At 45.5% G+C, this 23441-nt stretch overlaps 1 protein-coding gene and 1 long non-coding RNA gene across 8 annotated transcripts in view; one reads left to right on the top strand and one right to left on the bottom strand.

Annotated features, from left to right (window-relative positions):
• Positions 1–994: 994 nt before the first annotated feature.
• LOC118078249 (uncharacterized) lies at positions 995–20101 on the bottom strand. Its single transcript, XR_004691709.3, has 3 exons — positions 19886–20101; positions 3107–3295; positions 995–1396 (listed from the first exon to the last, which is right to left on the bottom strand). It is a non-coding gene; the product is annotated as an uncharacterized LOC118078249 (long non-coding RNA).
• Positions 20102–20391: 290 nt separating this feature from the next.
• MBNL3 (muscleblind like splicing regulator 3) overlaps positions 20392–23441 on the top strand; it is a 135712-nt gene continuing 132662 nt past the window's right edge. For 5 of the 7 annotated variants that reach the window (XR_009557026.2, XM_088665201.1, XM_060270474.2 and 2 more), the window contains exon 1: positions 20392–20534. Coding sequence is in view for 2 of the 7 variants with exons in the window: in XM_088665203.1 (XP_088521329.1) it covers positions 20469–20534 (66 nt within the window). In the remaining 5 variants the exon portion in view is untranslated. The remainder of the gene's footprint in view (positions 20535–23441) is intronic. The other 2 variants (XM_088665203.1, XM_088665202.1) reach the window with 1 other exon arrangement.

Here is a 23441-nt window from a genome sequence, read left to right as displayed (position 1 = left end):
TCTGGGCACTGCATCACCCACACAAGAAACCTTAACCTGCTTTTCCCAAGATGCTCTGCTTGCTCTCATGCACCCTCTCCTCCTTGGTCATCGGTGTGCTTTCTGCCTCCTTCTGCAGCTTTGAATGCTGCTGATTCAGTCTCCACCAGGCTGACTTCCTGTTGGATGCAGTCTGGATGCAGGGACCATGGAACTTGTGGCCCTCGGGATATTGCTGAACTACAACTCCCATCATCCTGACACTGATGGGAGGGGGAGTCCAGAAACATTCACAGTGTCTCCGTCTTAATTCTCACAAATTATGAAGGAACCTGTCGAACTGAGGCTGCATCACTTCACAGCACTGTGGGTACCGTGTCTCTCCGAAAATTAGACACCGTCTTATATTTATTTTTCCTAAAAAACACACACACTATGGCTTATTTTCAGGGGATGTCTTATTTTTTCCTCCTCCTCCTGCCGCGGCTGGCATTGCTGCGGCGCCTATCACGATGTCTTATTTTCGGGGTATGGCTTATATTCCTTGAATGCTTAAAAATCCTGCTATGGCTTATTTTATGGCTATGTCTTATTTTCGGAGAAACAGGGTATGTTAGGGTTGCCAGGCAAGAGCATTTCTGAACCTGAGATTTCAAGGGCCCGAACTTGAGACCTCAGGGCAGCCATTCGGGGTGGAGGTGAACAGGAAAGGGGGAGCAGAGTGTGTGCCTGCAGGAAGGGGATGAATCCACATGACTGAAAGATGTGTTTTAAAACAAATACACCCCCAAAACCTGCACACCAAGCAAAAAGGAGTTTTCAACCTCCTTTCCTTCTGAAAAGCTGGGATATATCTTTCAGGGTAGGGAGCTGCCATTATGTGGCCTTCACCTGCTCCCAGCTGCAATCTGAAGTGATGCATTCAAGACAACGCTCTACCACCCACCTGCTGCTTGTGGGTTTGTTTGTTACAGGAAGAGGAGAGGATTCCCTGAGCAAATAACCTTACAAAAACTACAGCCAGCCGTTGATTTTATTGCTGACAAGTTCAGGTGATTCAGCTGCTGTAAACAGTCTTGAGATGATGGTGGTTTTGCAAGCTTAGCTTTGCAAGCATTATTCATTGTTGATGTTGGTTGTTATTTCACAGGCTTTGATAGCTCCAGGAAAGTTCAGTGGGTAACGTAAGACTAGGAGCATTTTTGCACAGCTTTGAATGGCCCTTCCTGGAGAAAGGGGAGCTTTGCCTCCATTGCACATGATTGGGACACCCCACTCTGGCGAGATGTGAAATCTCTGAAGTCCGGAAGTCCGGTACTGAATTTTCAGGAATTGAATTCATTCATTCATTCATTCATTCATTCATTCAATATCAGTATGTTTCTTGTGTCCCTTCAATCACATTCCCCAGGATGGCCTGCAAAATGAATAAAACAATTAAAATGCAACTACAAAATAACATATAATAAACTGAAAGCCACAAGATCATAAGAGCAACATAGCGTTGCACGCCACCCCCAGTCTCCAAGGGGTGCGAGATTGCATGGGTTCCAGGCGCTTACCCAGGGTTTGTTTGCCTTGGAATGGGGCTCAGTGGAGACTGGTGTCTTTATGACATATGGCTTATTTGCACATATATGCAACCTGATATTACCATGGAGGGGCTCACAGCATTAACACCCCAGAAGGTCTTGCTTCTCCCATAGCCACAGCCCTGGATTCAAAAAGAAATCAGGCATGGCTCAGCCTCCCAGGTGCCCAGCCTGCAGTGTGCTTGCTTCCAGCCTCTAGCTTGCACACACAACTCTCAACTCTGGATTTTGCCTTTATAACTACCAGCGAGTTGTACAAGGGCACCCCACCCATTTTCTGTCTGTCATGGAGCCACTTCCTTTGTTACCTTAATGGACCCTACCTAGAGGGCCATTACCTCATCAGGAAACTAGCCTGGCTTTTCCAGGAATTGAATCCATGCTGGTTCCAGGAATTAGAAGGCAGCTCAAGCATACAGCCTGCCCACCCCCCTTAACACTAAGAACTGAAATTGTATATGTTGGGGAAAATAGGGAGACACCACTGAGAAGGCCCAGTTCTGGTAACCACATGCCTCACCTCAGTCAGCATGTGACACTATTGAAATATCTTAATGTGTGGCTAAGTCAGGCACCCCCAACCTACAACTCCCATGATCCATAGTTATCAGGACCAGTGGTCAGGGATGAAGGGAATTGTAGTCCAAAACATCTGGAAGCCCAAAGGTTGGGGATGCCTGGGCTAAGTTCTTCCAATCCCTTGAGCATAAACTCTGAAGGGCGTTAAAGGTTGAAAGAAACAATACTTTAAAATGGACCCACAAGCTCCCTAGGTGTAGTTGATCCGGGGCAGGTGTATTATGAGCTAAATTTGTATATTGTATTATGCAAACCACAATAGGGTTTTGTTTATGATGATTAAGCAGCACAGTATACAAAATATAAATAAATAACACTCCATTCCAGTTTGTAAATCTGGAGCTGTGAACCAACCATATATTGAAAGCACATCCTTTCCCCACTCGCCAAAGAATATTAGGAACTGTAGTTCACTCACAGGGCTACAATTCCCAGCACCCTAAACAAACTACAGTTTCAGGGAGGGGAGGGGAGGATGTGCTTTACATGTGTGATCAGAACTCACATTACTTGCCAAACCACCTTCAGAGGCTGTCCTGTAGGTAGCACTGAGGCTCCTCTGATGCCTTAAACAGCCCCTCATCCCCATCCCTGCCACTGCTCCACAATCTTGCTGCAGGAACAGAACAATTTATGCAGACAACCCTGCAAAATGTGCTTGGCTTGCAAATCCTCTTTCCCCCAGTTGTTGTTCTTCTGATGCACAGCACCAGCTGCTCATGCCCTGAACTGCTCCACAGACTCCACCCCCAGACTGGGCCACAGATATTCCCTTAACTGAGAGGCACCGCACATCCCAACAAAGGCCCAAGTGGCACAGAGTGTTATTGGAAATGAGTGCTTGGTTTTCACAGGGGTGCGGCTCTCAGGCTGTTCTCCCCAGCATCAGGAACACACCAGGACAACTTTATTCCATGCCCTCTTTTAGTGTATGTCTAGCACATCCTTCAACTCACCTCCAACTCTCTGTCTCCTGTAGCTTCTCCCAGCCAGCAACACTTGTTGTGTGTGCTGCAAAAAGGCCCACACCAAGCTGCTCTTCTTATTTTTAGAGTTGACCTTACATCAGAGTTAGCCATTCATCCGCTTGTGGTGCAACAAGGTGTGAACCAGTTCCACAAACCCAACTGTGCCTGCTTGTCTCCCTTAGAGAAAGAGAGACAGAGAAAGGCAGGTGTAAATTAGTAAGAGGCAAGTGCCTCTTGCAATCACAAAGTGAGGCTTTTCACATTCTTATTCTTGGTTCAGAAATACTGGTGAAGTTTTCATTTGTTATGAACACCTCGGTTTACGAATTTTCGGTTTACGAACGCCGCGGACCCATCACTTTCCATTACTTTCAATGGGAAGGTTCACTTCAGTTTATGAACGCTTCAGATTATGAACAGACTTCCGGAACCAATTACACCCATGCTTCAGGTTAAGTACGCTTCAGGTTGAGTACTCCGCAGACCCGTCTGGAACGGATTAATCCATATATATATCCATATTCATCCACATTAATCCATATGACAACAAGAACAACAACAAAGATGCTAAGGCAGCCTTCATCCAATGGTCCCCAAGCAGTATATCATCATCATTACCATTGTTGTCATAGATGTTGTTGTTATTGTTAAAATGTATATCTTCCTCTCAATGGAGCACAGGGGGGAAACAACAAGCAATGAAGCAATAAAAGCACAATTAAAATATCTTAAAACAATTCCAGTGCCAATGCAGAGTGCTGCACTAAATGGGAGTCCTTTGGCCTGATCCTGCAGCCAGACTTTTCTTAATGTTCTTAGAAAGCCAATGGGGACCACATGCAAGGGTGGGTAAATAAATAAATAAATAAATAAATAAATAAATAAATAAATAAATAAAATTGGTAAACTAAATCTTATTATTACTGGTGTTCAGAGACATGGGATGGCACATGGAGGCCTTGTCCATTTGATGTAAATCAAGGCATTGCACATTTAAATTGCTCTGCTTTCTCAAAGAAGTGATTCACTGGAGGCACACTCCATTGTATCACAAGACAGATGGATGTCAACAACAACAACAACAACAACAGAGGCATGGGGCCTCTGATCCTGAAGCAAGCATATAGTCATGAGGACTAGTAACCTTTTAAAATCATATATGCCAATGACCATCACCATTTCTTGTGGTGGCAAATAGCTCTACGGCCAAGGAGTCAGTTCCTGGCTTAAATGAGATTTGCACTAGGATACAACTGACTACGTCCCATGGACTGCAAGAAGATCAAACCTATCCATTCTTAAGGAAATCAGCCCTGAGTGCTCCCTGGAAGGACAGATCGTGAAGCTGAGGCTCCAATACTTTGGCCACCTCATGAGAAGAGAAGAATCCTTGGAAAAGACCCTGATGTTGGGAAAGATTGAGGGCACTAGGAGAAGGGGACGACAGAGGACAAGATGGTTGGACAGTGTTCTCGAAGCTACGAACATGAGTTTGACCAAACTGCGGGAGGCAGTGCAAGACAGGAGTGCCTGGCGTGCTCTGGTCCATGGGGTCACGAAGAGTCGGACACGACTAAACGACTAAACAACAACAACACAACTGACTACAACCTTCCCCAAGACCTCCAGATGTTTGCGGAATACAAATCCCATCAATCATCCCTGACCATTGGCCATGCTGGTTGGGGCTGATTGGAGCTCTAGCCAATCTAGAGGGACACTGTATCAACTACAAGTAATTTGTTGTGTGTGCATGTTTGCTTTTTAAAGTGTGCATCAATGTTAACTTGCAAGTTGCCTTGGGACAATTTATATGCTAAAATGCAAGGCAGAAATAAATGTGTGTTTTTCTTCTGGACACCCACCAGATTTCTCAATATAATCCAGTGGACTGGATTATTTCCAGACAGAGCTGTGCCTGTGGGCTGAAGCCTCAAGCAGCAAAGTGGGTCAACGGTGCCTCTCTCTTGCAAAATCTGTGCCGTTGTATTTCGCCGTTGCGGTTTGCTACCAGGCAGAGGGCCTTCTCGGTAGTGGTGCCCGCCCTGTGGAACGCCCTCCCACTAGATGTCAAAGAGATAAAGAACTACCAGACTTTTAGGAAACATCTGAAGGCAGCCCTGTGTAGGGAAGCTTTTAATGTTTAATAGATTATTTTATTTTAATGTCTGTTGGAAGCCGCCCAGATGGGCGGGGTATAATATTATTATTATTATTATTATTATTATTATTATTATTATTATTATTATTATTGCCAGCCACTATTATAAGTACAATATTGATAAATATAATGCAAGGACAGAGGGGACCTTGAGGCAAAAATATAGGGGTGCATTCATGCAGCTCAGTGAGACAGAATCACAAAAGAAACTGTTGGCATATTGGAAAGAAAGAAGAGGGGTTACTTCAAGGTGACTGAGTTTTAAAAGGTGGCAAGGGTGTGTTAAATGTCAAAAGAGAGCAAATGTGTTTTCCCACCATGCCTATTACTGCTCTTCCCTAGGGAGGGCCCTTATCCCATGTTCAAAAGGCAGGTAATTAATAAATGCCTCTTCACTGGACCAGTATTGTGCCATGCCTCTGCCCTCCTTCTTGACTTGAGCAATGATTTCTCTGAGAACTAATGAAGGGTTTGGATGCTTTAATTTGTTTTCTCAGATTAGATTCTGAAAATAACCTAAATTATTCTAATAGGCAGTTAAGTCCCTGCGGAGCATCTGGATAAAGTGAAATAGAAATAGAAATACTTTATTGTCACTGTACTGCTTGTTTACAGTGAGATTAAACGAGCCCCCCCTTCCCCCCACAATCTTAGTCCTTGTCACTCTGTGTGCTGTTGTACTACCACATTCAGCAGCCTCACGGCCCAGGGGTAGAAACTATTCTTCAACCTGTTGGTGCGGCTTATCATGTTTCTATATCTCCTGCCTGAGGGCAGGAGATTAAAAGGGTGCTGGCCAGGGTGTGAGTCATCCATGAGAATGTTCCTTGCTCTTCTGAGGCAACGGTCTCCCGCGATAACATCTAGCGTACTCAGGGGAAAGCCCACGATATCCTGTGCTGTCCTCACCACCCTCCATAGTGACTCTCTGCCCATGGCTGTCAAACCAGCATACCACACCGTAATGCAGTATGAGAGAACACTTCCTATCGTAGACCAATAGAAGGAATTCATCAGTTGCTATCCAACCTTGTTATTCCACAAGACCCTAAGGAAATGAAGTCTCTGTTGGGCCTTCCTAACCAACAGGGCTGTATTGACCTTCCAAGTTAGGTCCTCACTAAGATGGACTCCCAGTATTTAATGGAAGAGACTCTCTCCACACAGCCCCCCCCAATATACAACGGGGCTAACTCCCCTCTCTTCCTCCAAAAGTCCAACACCATCTCCTTTGTCTTGCCAATGTTTATGTGCAGATTGTTCTCTGAGCACCATGTGAATACCTTTTGAATCTCCCCCCTGTACGCAGATTCGTCTCCGCCTGTAATTAGACCCATTATGGTGGTGTCATCAGCAAACTTAATAATTGCAGTAGATGAACCAGATGAAATGCAGTCATATGTATACAACGATTACAGGTAGGGACTCAGCACACATCCCTGTGGAGTGCCAGTGCTGAGCTTCAGGGAGGTACAGTAGATATAACAGGTCCAATCTTCACTCTTTGTGTCCGATCTCTCAGAAAGTCTTTAATCCAATCACAGATGTTAGAAGAAGGGTCCAGGTCCTTAACTTTCCGATGAGAATGTCCAGATGGTATTGAAAGCTGAGCTATAATCAATAAACAGCATTCTGACACAATTCCCTGGTCTCTCCAGATGACTCGCTGCAAGGTGGAAAGCTGTAGCAATGGCATCATCTGTTGACCTATTTCTCCTGTAGGCGAACTGGTGGTTATCAAAGTCCAGTGGAAAACATGTTCTAAGATGTTGAAGGACCAAACTCTCGAAGCATTTCATCACTACAGATGTTAATGCAATGGGTCTATAGTCATTTAGGCAGTTAATTGCTCTTTTCTTAGGGACTGGGATAATGGTAGACCAGAAGTCCCGATCGGTGCAATTTTTTACCACTATTCCCAGCACCCCATCTGGGTCAGCAGCTTTGCTGGGATTGACCGCCCACAATGAAGCTTTCACTTGATGGTCATATAGCGAAAGATGTCAAGGGGAAGCTTATGGGACAGCCTTCTGGGCCCACTTTCAGTTTCAACTGTAGATATAAAATGCTTGGTGTCTTTTATATATGCTGGCGTTTCAGTGGTAAACGGATGCAAGAAGGATTCTAGATATTGTGCACTATTTTCTAATAGAGAGCCCGAAGCAGAGACATATAATACCATTGTGTATTTTTGGGAGAATTTAAAAAACAGGTGTTCTGGTGTGTTCCAGGCATAGGAAATCAGCCACTGAATCTTTAACATACCCCAAGGAGACTGCTTCATGCAACATAATTTTTAATTTATTTTTAATAGCTGTGGGCGGATCTCCAGGAATGGGTGCATAAAACTCAGTATTCCTCAATTGTCACTCTGCCTCTTTAATATCGTCAGTCTTGTTCAGCAATACAATTTCTCCCCCTTTATCTGCCGGTTTAATAACTAACTTTTGGTCTGAAGTAAGACCATTCAAAATTTCCATTTGTTTCTTTGTCAAATGATGAGGATTATAATTTATGAACTGTTTTTCTCTAATATTAAGGTCCTAAAGGACAAGATGTTCAAAAGTTTTTTTTGAGGGGATTCTGAGTGAGGTATTGGGGTAAAGGTGGATTTCTTCCTAAAAGGATCCCTTGTCCCTAAGGTGTTACCAAAAAAACTCTCTTATCTGTCTGCATAATTTAAACAGATCAACTCGTGTCTGGAAGGCAGAGTACTTGGGCGTAGGTACAAAGCTTAATCCAAAATTCAATACCCAAACTTTATCTGTAGTAAGGACTCTATCAGAAAGATTGACCACTAATGAGTGGTCTTTGCTTTCTGAAATTATCTCTTCTTGTAAGGACGTCTGGAGCGTCTCCTGGAAAAAGCGGCATGGGGCTGTCCAGATCTTAAATTGTATTCCCTGTATGTATTAGATGAGCTTGCACTAGAGGAGTCGGACGTATCGTAATCAGTAGGAGTGACTGAGTACGTAGATCTTTCAAATTGTCTAGTTTCTTTTTGGACTAGTCCTGCAGTGTTGAGCCATGAATAGACTTTCCCTGTAGAGTAGTCGTTCTTATCCCTGTGAAGTTTCTTCTTTTTGAATGAGTTAGTTCATTCAAGAACTTGTGAACTATATGAGCTGTATTTAAGACTTGATACTTTTTGGACTGATATTTGGACTGAATCTTGTCATACGTTTTTCTATGATGTTTGAATGTTACATATTCTTGTGTGTATGATTTTGTCATTTGGTGTTATATGTCTATAAATTGGTGACTGAGAATATTGGCCGGTTACGCTGTTGTATTTCTGAAACCCTGGAGAGGCACTGCCAGTGTAGACAGTACTGAGCTGGATGACCAAAGGGTCTGACTTGGTAGGGCAACCTCATTATGGCTGGCAGCCCTGGGCTCAATCTTCTGCCAAGTGGTTTCACTGGATGACCCCATGAGTTTAGTATTACAAGAGAGGGCAACCCATATTCCTTCTTACCATTCATTCTTTCAAATAGCCCTTTGAATCTCATGAGACCTTTGAGTAGGTCTTTGATGTAGCACCAGTATATGGCATAATTGATTCCTTCCCCTTCTTTGCCTAGCTTTTATCTCTTTGATGATCCAAGATCCTGCTTCTGTTTCTACAGATTCTGGGAGTAAACCTTTCTGTCTGTGTGCTTAGAACAATAGATTCATAGAGATGGAATGGACCCAATGATCATCTAGTCCAACCCCCTGCAATGCTTGTTTAAAAACAACGTATGGCATGTTTACAACTCATTTTTTCCTGGTCTTTTTTATTGCAAAATGGCAATCAAACACAAGCATCTGATACGGAGGGAGGTATTTTGTAAACAGCTGTGAGGTTTTATTCTGTTTTGCAAACAAACCACTCTGAGGTTTTTATTTAATCAAGCTGTGTATAAGTCTTGTGGAAATAAATAAATAAAATAAACAAACTTCCCTCCAGAGGAGGAAGCTTTTAATTACACTTGCAGTAGCCTCTATGTACTTTGCCTTTTCACATTGGACAGTTTGGTGATGCAACTGGTGTTTCAGGATAAACAGGGGTGGTTGAGGAATAACTATGAAATCAGGTTGGGTGGGGAGCCTGTCAACAGTATCCTCCAGATTGCCCATAAAGAGTGAGTGAGCAAAATATTTATTTCATGACACTTATATTCCACCCTTGCTCAAAGGAGCTTGTGGTGGTATACATGCTTTCCCCCTTCCCCACAAATTACAACCATGTAATTTGTTGTTTGCAATTTGTAGGTCAGACTGAGAGGTTGCAATCATCAGCCTAGGGTCACACAGTGAGCTTCCCTGCTAAGCAGAGATCTGAACTCGGGTCTCTCCAATCCTGGCCCAACTCTGGCTCTCATGTGGATGACTAAACTGCTAGTGTGGAATCAGCAGTGGAATCATTAAGCCACACCAAAGTGTCCCTGAAAACTAGTTACAGGTAGATAGCCATGTTAGTCTGGCGTAGTTGAAACAAAATTTAAAAATTCCTTTCAGTAGCACCTTAGAGACCAACTAAGTTTGTCATAGGTATGAGCTTTTGTGTGCATGCACACTTCTTCAGATACACAGAAGAAGTGTGCATGCACATGAAAGCTCATACCAATGACAAACTTAGTTGGTCTCTAAGGAGCTACTGGAAGGAATTTTTTTATTTTGTTCCTGAAAACTAGGTCAGTCAGTCAGGAGCTTTGCAATAATGACACAGCACAGGTTGAAGTTAAGGGATTGTCATCCCAGGATAGCAGAAGGTGCCAAGAAGAAACCCAGCAGCTCCAACCCCCCCCCCCCAATTAAGGTTTTTCTCCTTCGCTGGAACTACCTACTTCAAACTGTTGGTGCTCACCTCAGGTGCCTGTGCAAACATGCTGTGTTTGTTTCTGGTCTTAATTTCGCTGATTACACCTCGGCAGGGCCTTGCAACATGAGTGGTGCTCCCAGGTGGAACTCCCCTGAGGAAGCTGAACTCTTGTAATTATATGCAATGGTCTTCTTATTCGCAGTTAAACAAAATGCCCACCCGGGAATTTGTCACGAAGGATTGTGCAGGCTGCAATCCCTTGCTCTCCGTGGTTGTTTCTCCTTTATTGTGGCATTTCTGTCCCACCTTTCTTCCAAGGAGCTCAAGGTGGCATATGTGGCTGAGGGGGGATTTTAACTCTTGTCTCCCAGGTCCTAGCCTGACACTCTAACCCAGTAGTTCCCAACAGGTGGTCCGGGGACCCCCAGGGGTCCGCGAGCTATGCCAGAGGGGTCCGCAAGATGCTATTAGAATAAAAAATATATTAAATATATTTCGTATGATAACAGATTTTTTGTTTTGGCCGCTTCCTGCATGAGCAGAGTCTAGCGCAAAACTAGAATTAGATAGAGGCAGTAGTTCTGCTGTATGTCGTTAGGTGGCGCTTTACAAACACTACTGTTTTGCAAAGAGGCAGCGCGCGCATTCTACTAACGCTCACCTCCCCAAGATGCTTTGCGCGCGTCGGCTTCATTTGTGCGCTACTGCGCAGGTACCCTGTCTTCTCCATTCCCCTCCCTCCTCCCTGGCGCGCGCTGCCTCTTTGCAAAACAGTAGTGTTTGTAAACAAAGCGTTGTTTTTCGCGGAAGCTACAGTTCGCGTAGTTAAAAATGGACCGTTGGTTAAAAAGTGGTTCGTTAAAACGACAAAGGCCTACAGATGAAGAGGAAGAACTGTAAAAAACGTATAAATATAAAATATAAAAAGACTCTTAATTTGGCTCTCACTTTTTAATTTTAGGATTAGGAATTAATGGGGGTCCTTGTCACAATAGCGGCTCGATGAGGGGTCCTCGAGAAAATTTTGTTGGGAACCCCTGCTCTAACCACTAGGCCACCACTGGGTCTCTAGCATGTCACAGGGCAGGATCAGATTGGATCACCTCCCTTTCACCACTGAAGTTAATTTTAAATAAGTATAAGCCATCTTTCTGGACCCAAAGTCACTTTATTTATTTATTTATTTATTTATTTATTTATTTATTTATTTCTACTTTATACAGATTGTTCAAAACAGGCATACAGCTATTATTTTGCCTTAAAAATAAATTCTTCACAATTAAAAGGTTGAAGAAAAATGCCCATCGCCAAAATAAAAAAGACCAGCACCAGCTAAAAATGTTTACACCCCATTTTTCTTCCATAACGGAGCTCAAGGTGGCTTAAAGTGGGGCAGGGGATCCCCACGTGGTTCCCCATCAAGGCACTGACCAGACCCAAATCTGCTGAGGTTTAAGCAAGTGGGCTGCATAAAATGCCCTCAAACTACAGATAGACTTTTGACAGGAGCAGCCTGTCATCAGCAGCTGCCGGTAACTCCTGCACTCAAAAGCTTCCCCTAGTTTTCCAAGCCAACATTAAATTCCTCCTATTAGTTTACAAGGCCCTGAACAACCTGAGTCCAGGATGCCTCAAGGACTGCCTGCTCCCCTATAACCCAGTCACTGTGGCTTGGAGGCAGGACTCAAAAGAGTCCAAGGGGAACCTGCTGAATCTGTCCAAGGGCTGCAGCATCCTGGTCCCAATGAAAAGCCCCAAAGCAGGACCTGACAAGAGCACCTTCCCCTCCTGTCCCCCCCCCCAAAAAAACTGGTATTCATAAGCATTTCCGCCTCCAAAATGCCTTCTGTACCCACCAGGGGCCCTGCATTCAATATTATGGGCCCAATTTTGTGGAATTCCCTTCCAGTTGAGGTCAGACAGGCCGCTCCCTCCTTGTTTAGTTTCTAGCACCTACTGAATATTTTTTCATTCCTGCAGACCTTTTAACTGAAGTCTGATTTTATCATTCTGACTGATATTTCTCTTTTCTGTATTGTATTTCTCATATACTGCTCAGAAACTATTGTAGCTAAGCATACACTGTATGAGTAAAATTAATCTGGGACACCCTCCCACTTATTATTTAAGGTAAAGGTAAAGGGACCCCTGACCATTAGGTCCAGTCGTGACCGAGTCTGGGGTTGTGCGCTCATATCGCATTATTGGCCGAGGGAGCCGGCGTATAGCTTCCAGGTCATGTGGCCAGCATGACAAAGCCACTTCTAGTGAACCAGAGCAGCACATGGAAATGCCGTTTACCTTCCTGCTGTAGCGGTTCCTATTTATCTACTTGCATTTTGATGTGCTTTCGAACTGCTAGGTTGGCAGGAGCTGGGACCGAGCAACGGGAGCTCACCCCGCCACAGGGATTCGAACCGCTGACCTTCTGATCAGCAAGCCCTAGGTTCAGTGGTTTAACCCACAGAGCCACTTATTATTTATATCATGCCTAAAATATTTTCTTATTATTGAAAGTATTTCTTAGCTCCCTTGATCAGAAAGGACTCCAGAGCAGTGTTCTATATTGAGATTAAGCGAATGCTGCACACTTAATTCATCTCAAATAACCATCATCCCATGGACCTATATGCACAGTCACATAGCACAGATCCAAAATGCCACTCACAGAGAAGGGGAGCTTGAAAAAGAGTAAGGGAAACCCACCTTCTGTTCTGATTTAGGTGCTGGAGACCCTGCACTTTCCTTGCTACTGTTTTGGGCTTCTGCAGATTCATTTCTGGAGATCCAAAGTTCTTGCCAAAATATTACAATTCTTACTTTTCAAGACCATTGGCTTTGCTGGCTGGATTGATGGTGGAAGTTGTGAGTCCAGACCTGGGATAGTTCAGTTGGTAAAGCGAGACTCCCCATCTCAGGGTCATGGGGTTGGACAAAAGATTCCTGCATTGGACTAGGTGACCCTCATGGTACCTTCCAACTCTATAATTCTGTGTTTCTAACACCTAGAGGGTTGGTTATGCTTGGCTGCAATCCTGTCCAGGACAATTTAGAAGATCGTTAAAAGAGCTGCCTGTATTTCTGAAAGGATCCAACTCCAAGCATGGCAGACTTTGGGCAGCCTACAAACCCTAAGCCTGTGCTTTCAGTCTTTATCTCAAGCCCCTCTTTCCAGCATTTCATCAAACCAACTGCAAACTCCAAAGCCGTGCTTAGACTATTGCTCCCTATTTTGCAGCCAGAGCCCACTTAATCAACCCAAAATGGTGTGCCCTTTTGTGCATAGCTGGAACTCGGGAAACAAAGCTGCAGGTACACACACACACACACACACACACTGTGCTCCACATGGCAGATCTAACCGAACCATTACAGCATTATTAATTGGAAGAAACAAACCAAACATTTTGCCTGGAAGCAGCAAAAAGCTATAAAGCAGGCAGCTAGGAATCCGTTAAATTGCCCAGCGTGTGAAGAGGGAACAGCTGTCCCTGGAACTGACTGTCCCTGCATGACCTCTGCCTACGCAGGACAGGAATTCCAAACAGTGACTGAATTCTGCGCAGTTTGCTACACACACCAAGGAGTAATCTCATTATGTTTGATGTTTGCAGAATCTCTTGGCATGTGCTTTCTTTCTTTCTTTCTTTCTTTCTTTCTTTCTTTCTTTCTTTCTTTCTTTCTTTCTTTCTTTCTTTCTTTCTTTCTTTCTAGCATTCCATTTTTCCATTTTGCTGCATGTCATCTGGTATTAGAAGTTTGGTGTACCTGGTATATTTCAAGCCTAGACCCACTCCATTCAATATTAGCTTTTGAATTAACTTTCAAACCCTCAGGAATTTGACTGCCTTGACCCAGGTATCCATAATTTCTGGGGGGGGGGTACATTCCCACCCAGAAAACAATTAGTGCTGTTCACCTGAGTGACTGCTGCACTTGCTGGAATTGAAATAGGCAGAAACGGTCATTTTCCTTGAGAGTGCTCAGAATGTTTCTAAAGCCTTGAAACCCTTTTGCTTAAGAGCACTTGGCTTTAGTTCTACATCCGGGCGCATCTTCCAGAGTAAAACTGCTTAAAATAGAATTTATCAGCAAATTTGGTTCTATCAATCAAGACTGGGTGGGCATTGTTTGCCTGAAAAAAAGTAACAGCCTTTGTCCCTCTTTTGGTATTAAATCAGCACTGCAAGATGGTATTCTCACTATTCTCATCCTTTTGGGATGAGCTTTTCTCATCTTGTGTACATTTGGCCTTAACACAGGAATGGGTGATTTCTGCTACTACTCTGTGCATTTTATTGCTTTCAGTCTTCACAATTTGCAAATTTGGGGTTTAAAATGTACATATATGTCTTGTGGACTCTTTGTGTGTCTGATGAAGTGGGCCTTTCTCCATGAAAGTCAGTGCTGCCCTAAATATGAAAATGGTTTTCAAGTTGCCACCGAATTCATTTTGTTTAAAATGTAATAAGAACCTATGAACAGACTGGCTGCTGGATCAGGCCCATGGGAGCCCCTCTAGTCCAGCATCCTGCTCTCCCAGTGGCCAGCCAGATGCCCCAAGGGGAAGACCACAAGCAGGACCTAAGACCAACAGCACCTCTTCCCAATTGTGATTCCCAGCCACTGGTATTGAGGGGAATATAGTGGGTCTACTGGCCGGCTAAACCAGGCAAGGGCAGCTGATGGGTCTCAAACCCTGGGTGAGTTAGGGACTCGGGCAGATGGAGCGGATGAGACCAAGAGTGGGTCCCACGGTCAAGAAGGCAACTTGTGCATGTGCCGTAGAGGGAAGTGAGGGAAGGTGGGGCTCATCCACCTGAGAAGGGAGCCCATCTAGGAGAAGGAAAACTCTGGCCCTAAACCTCTGCTGCCTTGTGGGACATCATTGGGAGAATAAAAGAATAAGGAGTTAACCCTACACAAATCCGGAGTGGAGTCCCTAAGAGGGTCGGACGGCGCCTTGTACACCTCCTTCCGGCAACTCCTGCAGTCAAGCTGGTGCCAAATGTATTGCTCTGCTTTTCTGTGGAGAACATCAGTGAGCCCAAGGGGGAGGAGTCTTGTCGTTTGGGCAGCCCAGGACCTTCAGATACCTTGCACCCTGGGGATGTCACTTTGGTGCTGCTAAGGCAGAAGTTTGAGTTCACCCCCAGAGGCGCACTCCATTGTCTCTCGAGACAGATGGATGCCAACAATACACTTCGCTGTATAGGCAGAATACACATCACTAAATGGTCCAGTAGCCTGGCTCAGTTTAAGTCAGTTTCATATGCACCAGCGGCCTGTTCTTGGTCCCAGATATATGGGACAAACTGCCCATGAATATGTATTATCTAGTAACCCTTGATAGCCTCATCTTCCATGAATTTCTCTAATCCTCTTTTAAAGCCATTCAGGTCAGGGGCCATCACTACATCCCCTGATTCTGCCCTGTGAGGAGGAGGACTTTCCTCTGCCTGTCCTGAATCTTCCAACATCCAGCTTCATTCAGAGCACCTGTGAGGAATCTAGGCTAGGTAGATGCATTTCATTTTCTTTTAACATTTGAAATGAAATTTATTATTTATCATACATCAAAGCATTCCTGACATATGCCTGTCAAGCCTCCGTTTAAAGACCTCCAAAGAAGGAGACTCCACCACACTCCTTGGCAGCAAATTCCACTGTCGAACAGCTCTTACTGTCAGGAAGTTCTTCCTAATGTTGAGGTGGAATCTTCTTTCTTGTAGCTTGAATCCATTGCTCCGTGTCCGCTTCTCTGGAGCATCAGAAAACAACCTTTCACCCTCCTCTATATGACATCCTTTTATATATTTGAACATGGCTATCATATCACCCCTTAACCTTCTCTTCTCCAGACTAAACATACCCAGCTCCCTAAGCCGTTCCTCATAAGGCATTGTATCCAGGCCTTTGACCATTTTGGTTGCCTTCCTCTGGACACATTCCAGCTTGCCAGTATCCTTCTTGAACTGTGGTGCCCAGAACTGGACACAGTACTCCAGGTGAGGTCTGACCAAAGCAGAATACAGTAGTACTATTACTTCCCTTGATCTAGATGCTATACTCCTATTGATGCAGCCCAGAATTGCATTGGCTTTTTTAGCTGCTGCATCACACTGTTGACTCATGTCAAGTTTGTGGTCTACCAAGACTCCTAGATCCTTTTCACATGTACTGCTGTCAAGCCAGGTGTCTCCCATCCTGTATTTGTGCCTTTCATTCCCCCCCCCCCAAGTGTAGTAGTTTACATTTCTCTCTGTTGTTTGCTTTGGCCCAGTTCTCTAATCTGTTCAGGTCATTCTGAAGTGTGATCCTGTCCTCTGGGGTATTAGCCACCCCTCCCAATTTAGTGTCATCTGCAAACTTGATCAGGATGCCCTCAAGCCCATCATCCAAGTCGTTTATAAAGATGTTAAATGAGACTGGGCCCAAGACAGAACCCTGTGGCACCCCACTAGTCACTACTCTCCAGGATGAAGAGGAGCCATTGATGAGCTCCACAGCGTTCCCTTCATCTACCAGGCTTGTAATTCTGTCAAAAAATGAGATCAGATTAGTCTGACATGACCTATTTTTCAGAAACCCATGCTGACTTTTAGTGATCACAGCGTTCCTTTCTAGGTGCTCACAGACCGTTTGCTTAATGATCTGCTCTGGAATCTTTCCTGGTATTGATGTCAGGCTGACTGGGCAGTTATTGTTTGGGTCCTCTCTTTTCCCCTTTTTGAATATAGGGACAACCTTTCCCCTCCTCCAGCCTGCTGGGACTTCGCCTGTTCTCCAGGAATTCTCAAAGATTACTGCCAGTGGTTCTGAAATCACCTCTGCTAGTTCTTTAAAAATACTCTTGGATGTAGTTCATCTGGCCCTGGAGACTTGAGTACATCTAAACTAGCCAAGGATTCTTGTACTTGTTCTTACTTGTTCGGGGCTGTGTTTCCCCTGCTGAATCACCTGCTCCATATTCTTCAGGTCGGGCATTCTTTTCTTTATTGGAGAAGACTGAGGCAAAGAAGGTATTGAGGAGTTATGCCCTTTCTCTGTCCCCTGTTCGCATTTCACCATCTTCTCCTCTAAGTGACCCCACTGTTTCCTTGTTCTTCCTTTTGCTACGGACATCCCCATAAAAGCCCTTTTTGTTGCTTTTAACCTCTCTAGCAAGCCTGAGTTCATTCTGTGCTTTAGCTTTTCTGACTTTGTTTCTACACGTGCTGGCTATTTGTTTGAATTCCTCTCTGGTGGTTTCCCCCTTTTTCCATTTTTTGTACATATCCCTTTTAAATCTTAACTCATTTAAAGTTCTTTAGATAGCCACCCTGCTTCTTTAGGCACCTTCCATGTTTCCGTCCCATTAGTATTGCCTGAAGTTGTGCTTTTAATATCTCCCTTTTAACAAACTCCCAACCATCATGAACTCCCTTCCCTTTTAGTATTTCTGTCCATGGGATTTCACCCAGCGTTTCTCTAAGTTTTCTGAAGTCAGCTTTCTTAAAGTCTAGAATTTGAGTCTTAGTATGCTTGGTTGCTCCTTTCCGCTGTATAATAAACTCAAGAAGAGCACGGTCACTCCCACCTAATGATCCTGCCACTTCTACCCCACTAACCAGGTCATCACTATTGGTTAGGATCAGATCTAAAATGGCTGATCCTCTTGTTGCTTCTCCCACTTTCTGGACAATGAAGTTGTCTGCAAGGCAGTGAGGAATATGTTCAACCTTATGCTCTTGGATAAGTTTGACATCCAACAAATATCAGGATAGTTGAAATCCCCCATTACTACTATCTCACTTCCTTTTGAATGCTTGGTCATCTGTTCCAGGAAGGCTTCATCTGTGTCCTCAGTTTGGCTTGGGGATAGTAAACTCCCACAATGAGATCACTGTTATTTTTCTCTCCCTTCATTTTGACCCAGATACTCTCAACTTGGCTTTGAAGTTTTAAATCCTGGATCTCTTCAAAGGTATACACACCCCTGACATATAATGCTGCTCCTCCTCCTCCTCCTTTCCTGTTTGGTCTATTTCTCTGAAATAGATTGTATCCCTCTGTTACTACATTCCAATCATGAGACTCATCTCACCAGGTTTCAGTGATGCCTATTATGTCATATTTAATTTGCTGTACCAAGAGCTCAAGTTCATCTTGTTTATTTCCCATGCTCTGTGCATTAGTATACAGGCATTGAAGACCATTGATCATTCCCCCATGTCTCTTATTTAAGGATTTTTTCCTCCCATCACTAAGTTTGTGTGCTGTTTGCTCCATTTGGTCCTTGACATTTGGGTGATCATCTTCAGCACTTGGTAGACTCCTACCCTCCTGATTGGGTTTTTAAGTTTCATGGCAAAAACATTCCTCCCAACCCTTGTGAGGTGTAGCCCATCACTTACCAGAAGTCCATCTTCAAGAAACTGCAGACTGTGATCTAAGAATCCAAACTGTTGCTTCTTGCACCATTTGCAAAGCCAGTTGTTCACTTTCCCTATTTTTCCCTCTCTCTCTGGGCGACGTCGTTCAACTGGGAAGACAGATGAGATGACAATTTGTGCATTTAATTGCTTCAACTTCCTGCCGAGAGCCTCATAATCACTTTTGATCTTCTGGTGGCTATGGCTTGCAGTGTCATTGGTCCACGCCTCTTCATAGGCTTGGTCGGGATTCTTCCATGTGCTGTCCCTTCCAAGGTCACCTGCATATTCTCGGAGGACTGACTTTGCTGCTCGTCTTCATAATTTCTGATCAACTGTGATGAGGGAGAGATCTTCAAATGGAGTCTGTTCTTCGTCTTCCATGTTAAGGGAGAGCACTTCAAATCGATTGTGTAGTTCTAAACACTCAGAGAAATACCCCAGATGGGCGAGGTATAAATAAATAATAATAATTATTATTATTATAAATGACAGTTTGTGTGCAAAAAGCTTGAGAATCTAAAAACCAAACACTAATGGAAACACAACTCAGGACCACCTGCATGTGACCTGAAATTATTATTATTCTCTCTCTCTCTCTCTCTCTCTCTCTTTCTCTTTCTGCCGCTTTCCACAGACACTACCTGTTGGTGCTGCATTCCAGCAGAGTATCCTTTGGGGCAAACATGGGAATTCCTGGGCAACTGAGCATATCTCACATATCTCATGCAACCCATGCCTTTAGGGACATCGCAAGACCATGACACATGTGTTTCTCTCTTTGTCATCTGCTGCAAGGAATCCATTGTCCTTTTAAGAGTGGGGGCACACTTTCCAGTGTGGATTAGCAGCAGCCCATGAACTTGAGAGAGAAATTGGAACAGGCACAATAAATAACAACAACAACAACAACAACAATAGCCTAATACGGTAATAGGCTGACTGGCCGGGGAGGTCTTTTTGATCAGCGCCCAAACGCAGCTACCCAGTCCCTTTGTGTGTGTGTTTTATGTTCGTATATTCAGGGAGGGAGGAGAGGGCTATCGATGGCCACTTGCCGGGATGCCTCTGCTCTGCCGCCATAGTCAGGCAGCGATGCATGCCAATACTGGTTGCTGGAAACCACAGGAGGAGAGAGATGGGCCGGGAGTCGTACTTGGCTCCTGCTTTTGGCTTTCCCACTGAGGCATCTGGGTGTCCAATATGGGAACAAGGATGCAGGACGAGATGAGCCATTGGCCTGATCCAAGAAGCCTGTCTGCGCACAAGGCGTGCGTTTTTGTTGTGGGGATGAGGACGAGGGTGATGGGGGGCCCCCGCCAGTTTCCAGCCCCTTCTCCTTTCGCATGCACACGATGCTTGGTGGTGCGTCGTTGCAGACTCACCTGAGGGATATGGCTAGTTCCATCCCGGAGCTTGAGCTGCGTTGCTATGGCACCTGGCCGGCTGCATCACGCCCTCCTTCCCCGCCCGGCCAGCTGAACTCCCTCTGGCAGGCGAGGAGGTGCTTTGCGGGCGGATCGTACCATCTCCAGCCAGGCCGAGGGAGGAGCGCGCTGGCCACAGAGCGAGCCGCCGGCTTTGCAATCCGGATCCCCGCTGCTGCAGAGCCAGGAGGAGGCCGGCGCGCTGGCCTCGCCCTCCCTCCCGCCTTGACATCTCATCCCCGAGAGCCGCTACCGCCGCTGCCCCGCCCGGCCATGCAGGGCTCCTCCTGTTCGCGGGGCGTGCTTTGATTTGCTGCTAGATCTCATGATTTTTCCAGGCGCCTGGCGCTTCTTTTTTCCCTGCCTGCCTGCCTCCCCTCTTTCATCCCTCCCTCTCTCCCTTTTTTTAAAATGGCGGTATGCATGAGACACCCATGCTAGGCGAGAGCCCGAAGCCAAGGAAGCCGCCCCAAACTTCCCGCCGCCGCCGCCGCCGCCGCGCGCCGCGTATTTTGTGCCCCGGCCCGCCGCCGATGCCTCTATGGGCCGCTGCCGCGGAGAGCTGACCCCCTTCCTTGCAGCAGCGCAGGAGAAGCAGCAGCATAAGGTAAGCGGCAAAGCAGCCCCCCCCCCCCGCGCGCCCCCGGTGTTCTTGCACCTCCTGGAATGTGCGAAGCAACGCTGGCCGCGAGAGCTGGCTCGCCTGTTTATTTTTTAAACTTTTTTCCTTTTTTTGCGAAATGTACGTTGCTAATGAGCCCCTGGCGCATCGGGCTTGCCGTTTCGCTCGGTTTCCAGACGGTCATTTGATCTCCTCCTATCTGATTCGAATCCAGATCCTTCCAGGTCGCCCTGAGGTTCTCTGGAGTCCACAGAATCTCAGCAGGGAAGGCGAGATATACTGTACAGTATGTCGAACATCATAATAACCTCTCCAAACTGTGCGCGTCTACTAAAGTAGCAGTTGTTAAGAGCTGGAAATTTTATTTCTGCTTGTTTGTTTATTTGTGTGTCTGAGGGGTTTTGTTTTTGTGTCAGAACGAGAAAGTTTCACAAATAACATTTCTGAAAAATTACTTACTGTTACTATTTGTTTCGTTTGGAATTTGCTCACCACTGTAAAGTTCCACGTATTTGATTGGGAAAGGGCATTTGCAAACTAGCATTAATAATTATATTATGTATCTTTTAAAAAAAACAAGCAAATGGATGGTTGGATTGACGTTCACATTGTTCTGAACTCTTTACAAGACTAAATTGTGGATAGCTGTGGTCTTTGAAAAACAATTGGCAACATTCTTGATTGGGGGGGGGGGGTAATAACAACTGCAGTTTGTAATTTACAATGTTTGGGGCGTAAGTTTCCACTATTTCCTCACTGCTAAAAAGGAAAAAAAGTTCCGCTTCCCCTCCCCCAACAGAGGTCAGCCCCAAACTCCTCTGTTAGATTAGCAACCTTTTCTTCCCTTTTTAAGAAACGCTGGAGATGGACGAATAACTTTTTGGCACATTAAGATGCAGAAAGAAAGAAACACCCCCATACGTTGTAAAGGCTTTTTTTATTCTTTGTGTTTTATCGGGTCTGCGGCCGTATTAAAAATGACTGGTTGGTCGATCGAAAAGAATCCCCAGATCCATTTGTTTCCTTTGATTTTCTCGGAAGTTATCGAGGCGCAGCAAACAAAATAAGAGCCTAAATACTGTATATGGAGGCCGGGATTGATGATGAAGTCGAACCAGCATCTTTTTCTGGGGAGGGTTTTATATCGATAAATAAGCTGGAGCGCGTTGCGCGATTTTTGGTGGCGTCGTCCCCCAACCCTCAACCTCTCGATTTCTGGGTGGTGGAGAAAATTTTGATTGTGTTTCTTCCTTTCTTTTTTAAGCACCTTTAGCGGACTTAGGAAGAAAGGTTGAGGCGGGGGGGAAGAGCAGGCAAAAGCAGCAGTCAGCCACCAACCAACATCCCAAACACATGCGCAATTGCCGGCTCTTGCCACCGCCGCACTGTAGTCTGCCTGGAAACAAAGGGGCTGGAGCGCGCTGGAAGTTGGCGGTGTGGCTCCTTCGCCTTTCTCCCCGCCCTCCGCGTTCCCACGTGCGTGGAGTTCACGGGATCGGCCAAGCGGCCGCTTCGCAGCGCTGCCCCCTACCCCGCACCCCGTGGCAAGAGAAGAGGCGGCGCGCCGTGGTGGGATTGTGCGTGCGTGCGCCCTGCGCCGCAATCCTCGAAGGGAGAGGCCGAAAGAGACCTGCCGCCTCCTTCACTCCCGCGATGACAGCTCCCGCCAGGCCGTCGGGGTGGGGGGGAGAGCTTGGGCACCCACTCCTGGCTGCTGACTCACGGCTGGACGGGAGGAGGTGGGGCAAGGCGGCGCCTGTCATTGGCACCAGAGCGGGGTGGGAGGAAGAAGCAAAGGGGATGGATCTTGCCTGGAGCAGTCTCACTCCCCCATGAAAAATCATGAAGCATAATTCCCAGGTTCGTGGTAGTGGGACGTAATAAAGAGATTGATGGATTGATTTCCTAGGTTCCTCACTTTCTCATATGTATTTCATAGTATTTGTAGATCCTTAGATATAGGAGGCTGAAATATACAGGCAGCATTCCTCTGATTTTGTTAAATGAGGAACTAGTTTGTTCTCCTTTCAGGGTTTTAGTTTCAGGAGGGCTGCCCCCCTCCCTTCTGTTAGACTTCATTTTAGGTCATAATCTCTTGCAAGCCAGCTGGGTTTGAACATCACAGACAGAACTGTCCTGAAGGTTAAAGCAATCGGTAAACCCTGCTTAATTTCTATTAGGAAATAAGAGAAGTTAGTCTGCTTGGGAAGGGGGCCTTTGGTGCTGGGGATCCATCCGTTGATTAACAGATGGTAGTCCCAAGTGGTGACAGAAATTTTCCCTGCACTTGCTCAGAGGCATTCTGGTATAGGGTGATGCCTTCTGATACAGGGCTGAGCCCATGAATTGAAAGCAGTCATTTGTTTGTTTGTTTGCTTGCTTGCTTCATTCATTCATTCATTCATTCATGTGTGCCCCACCCAACAGAACTCTGGATTTCAAAGGCAGCATCATTAAATAGCAGGTCTGTGTCTTGATGGATGACCATAGGGAACCACATACAAGCATCCTTGCGGAATATTAATGTAAAGGGGGGGTGGATTAAAACAAATACAGCCTACTATCCACACACCTATAGGAGCAGATATTTGGGGACGAGGGAAGATCAGTAAGCAGTGGGACCAGAAGGCAAGTGAAATGGAAGAGGTAGCAGTTGCTCTATCACACACCTGGGCACAGCCCTATAGCTGTTCCAGAGGAAAATGGAGTGTTTTACTTTGGGTGGTGCTGCGGGTTAAACCACAGAGCCTAGGGCTTGCTGATCAGAAGGTCGGCGGTTCGAATCCCCGTGACAGGGTGAGCTCCCGTTGCTTGGTCCCAGCTCCTGCCAACCTAGCAGTTCGAAAGTGTGTCAAAGTGCAAGTAGATAAATGGGTAGAGAATTAGCAGAAT

This window comes from Zootoca vivipara, chromosome Z2 (genome assembly GCF_965207765.1).
Source record: "Zootoca vivipara chromosome Z2, rZooViv2.hap1.1, whole genome shotgun sequence".
NCBI classification, from domain to species: domain Eukaryota; kingdom Metazoa; phylum Chordata; class Lepidosauria; order Squamata; family Lacertidae; genus Zootoca; species Zootoca vivipara.
This window is presented reverse-complemented; position numbering and strand designations above follow the sequence as displayed.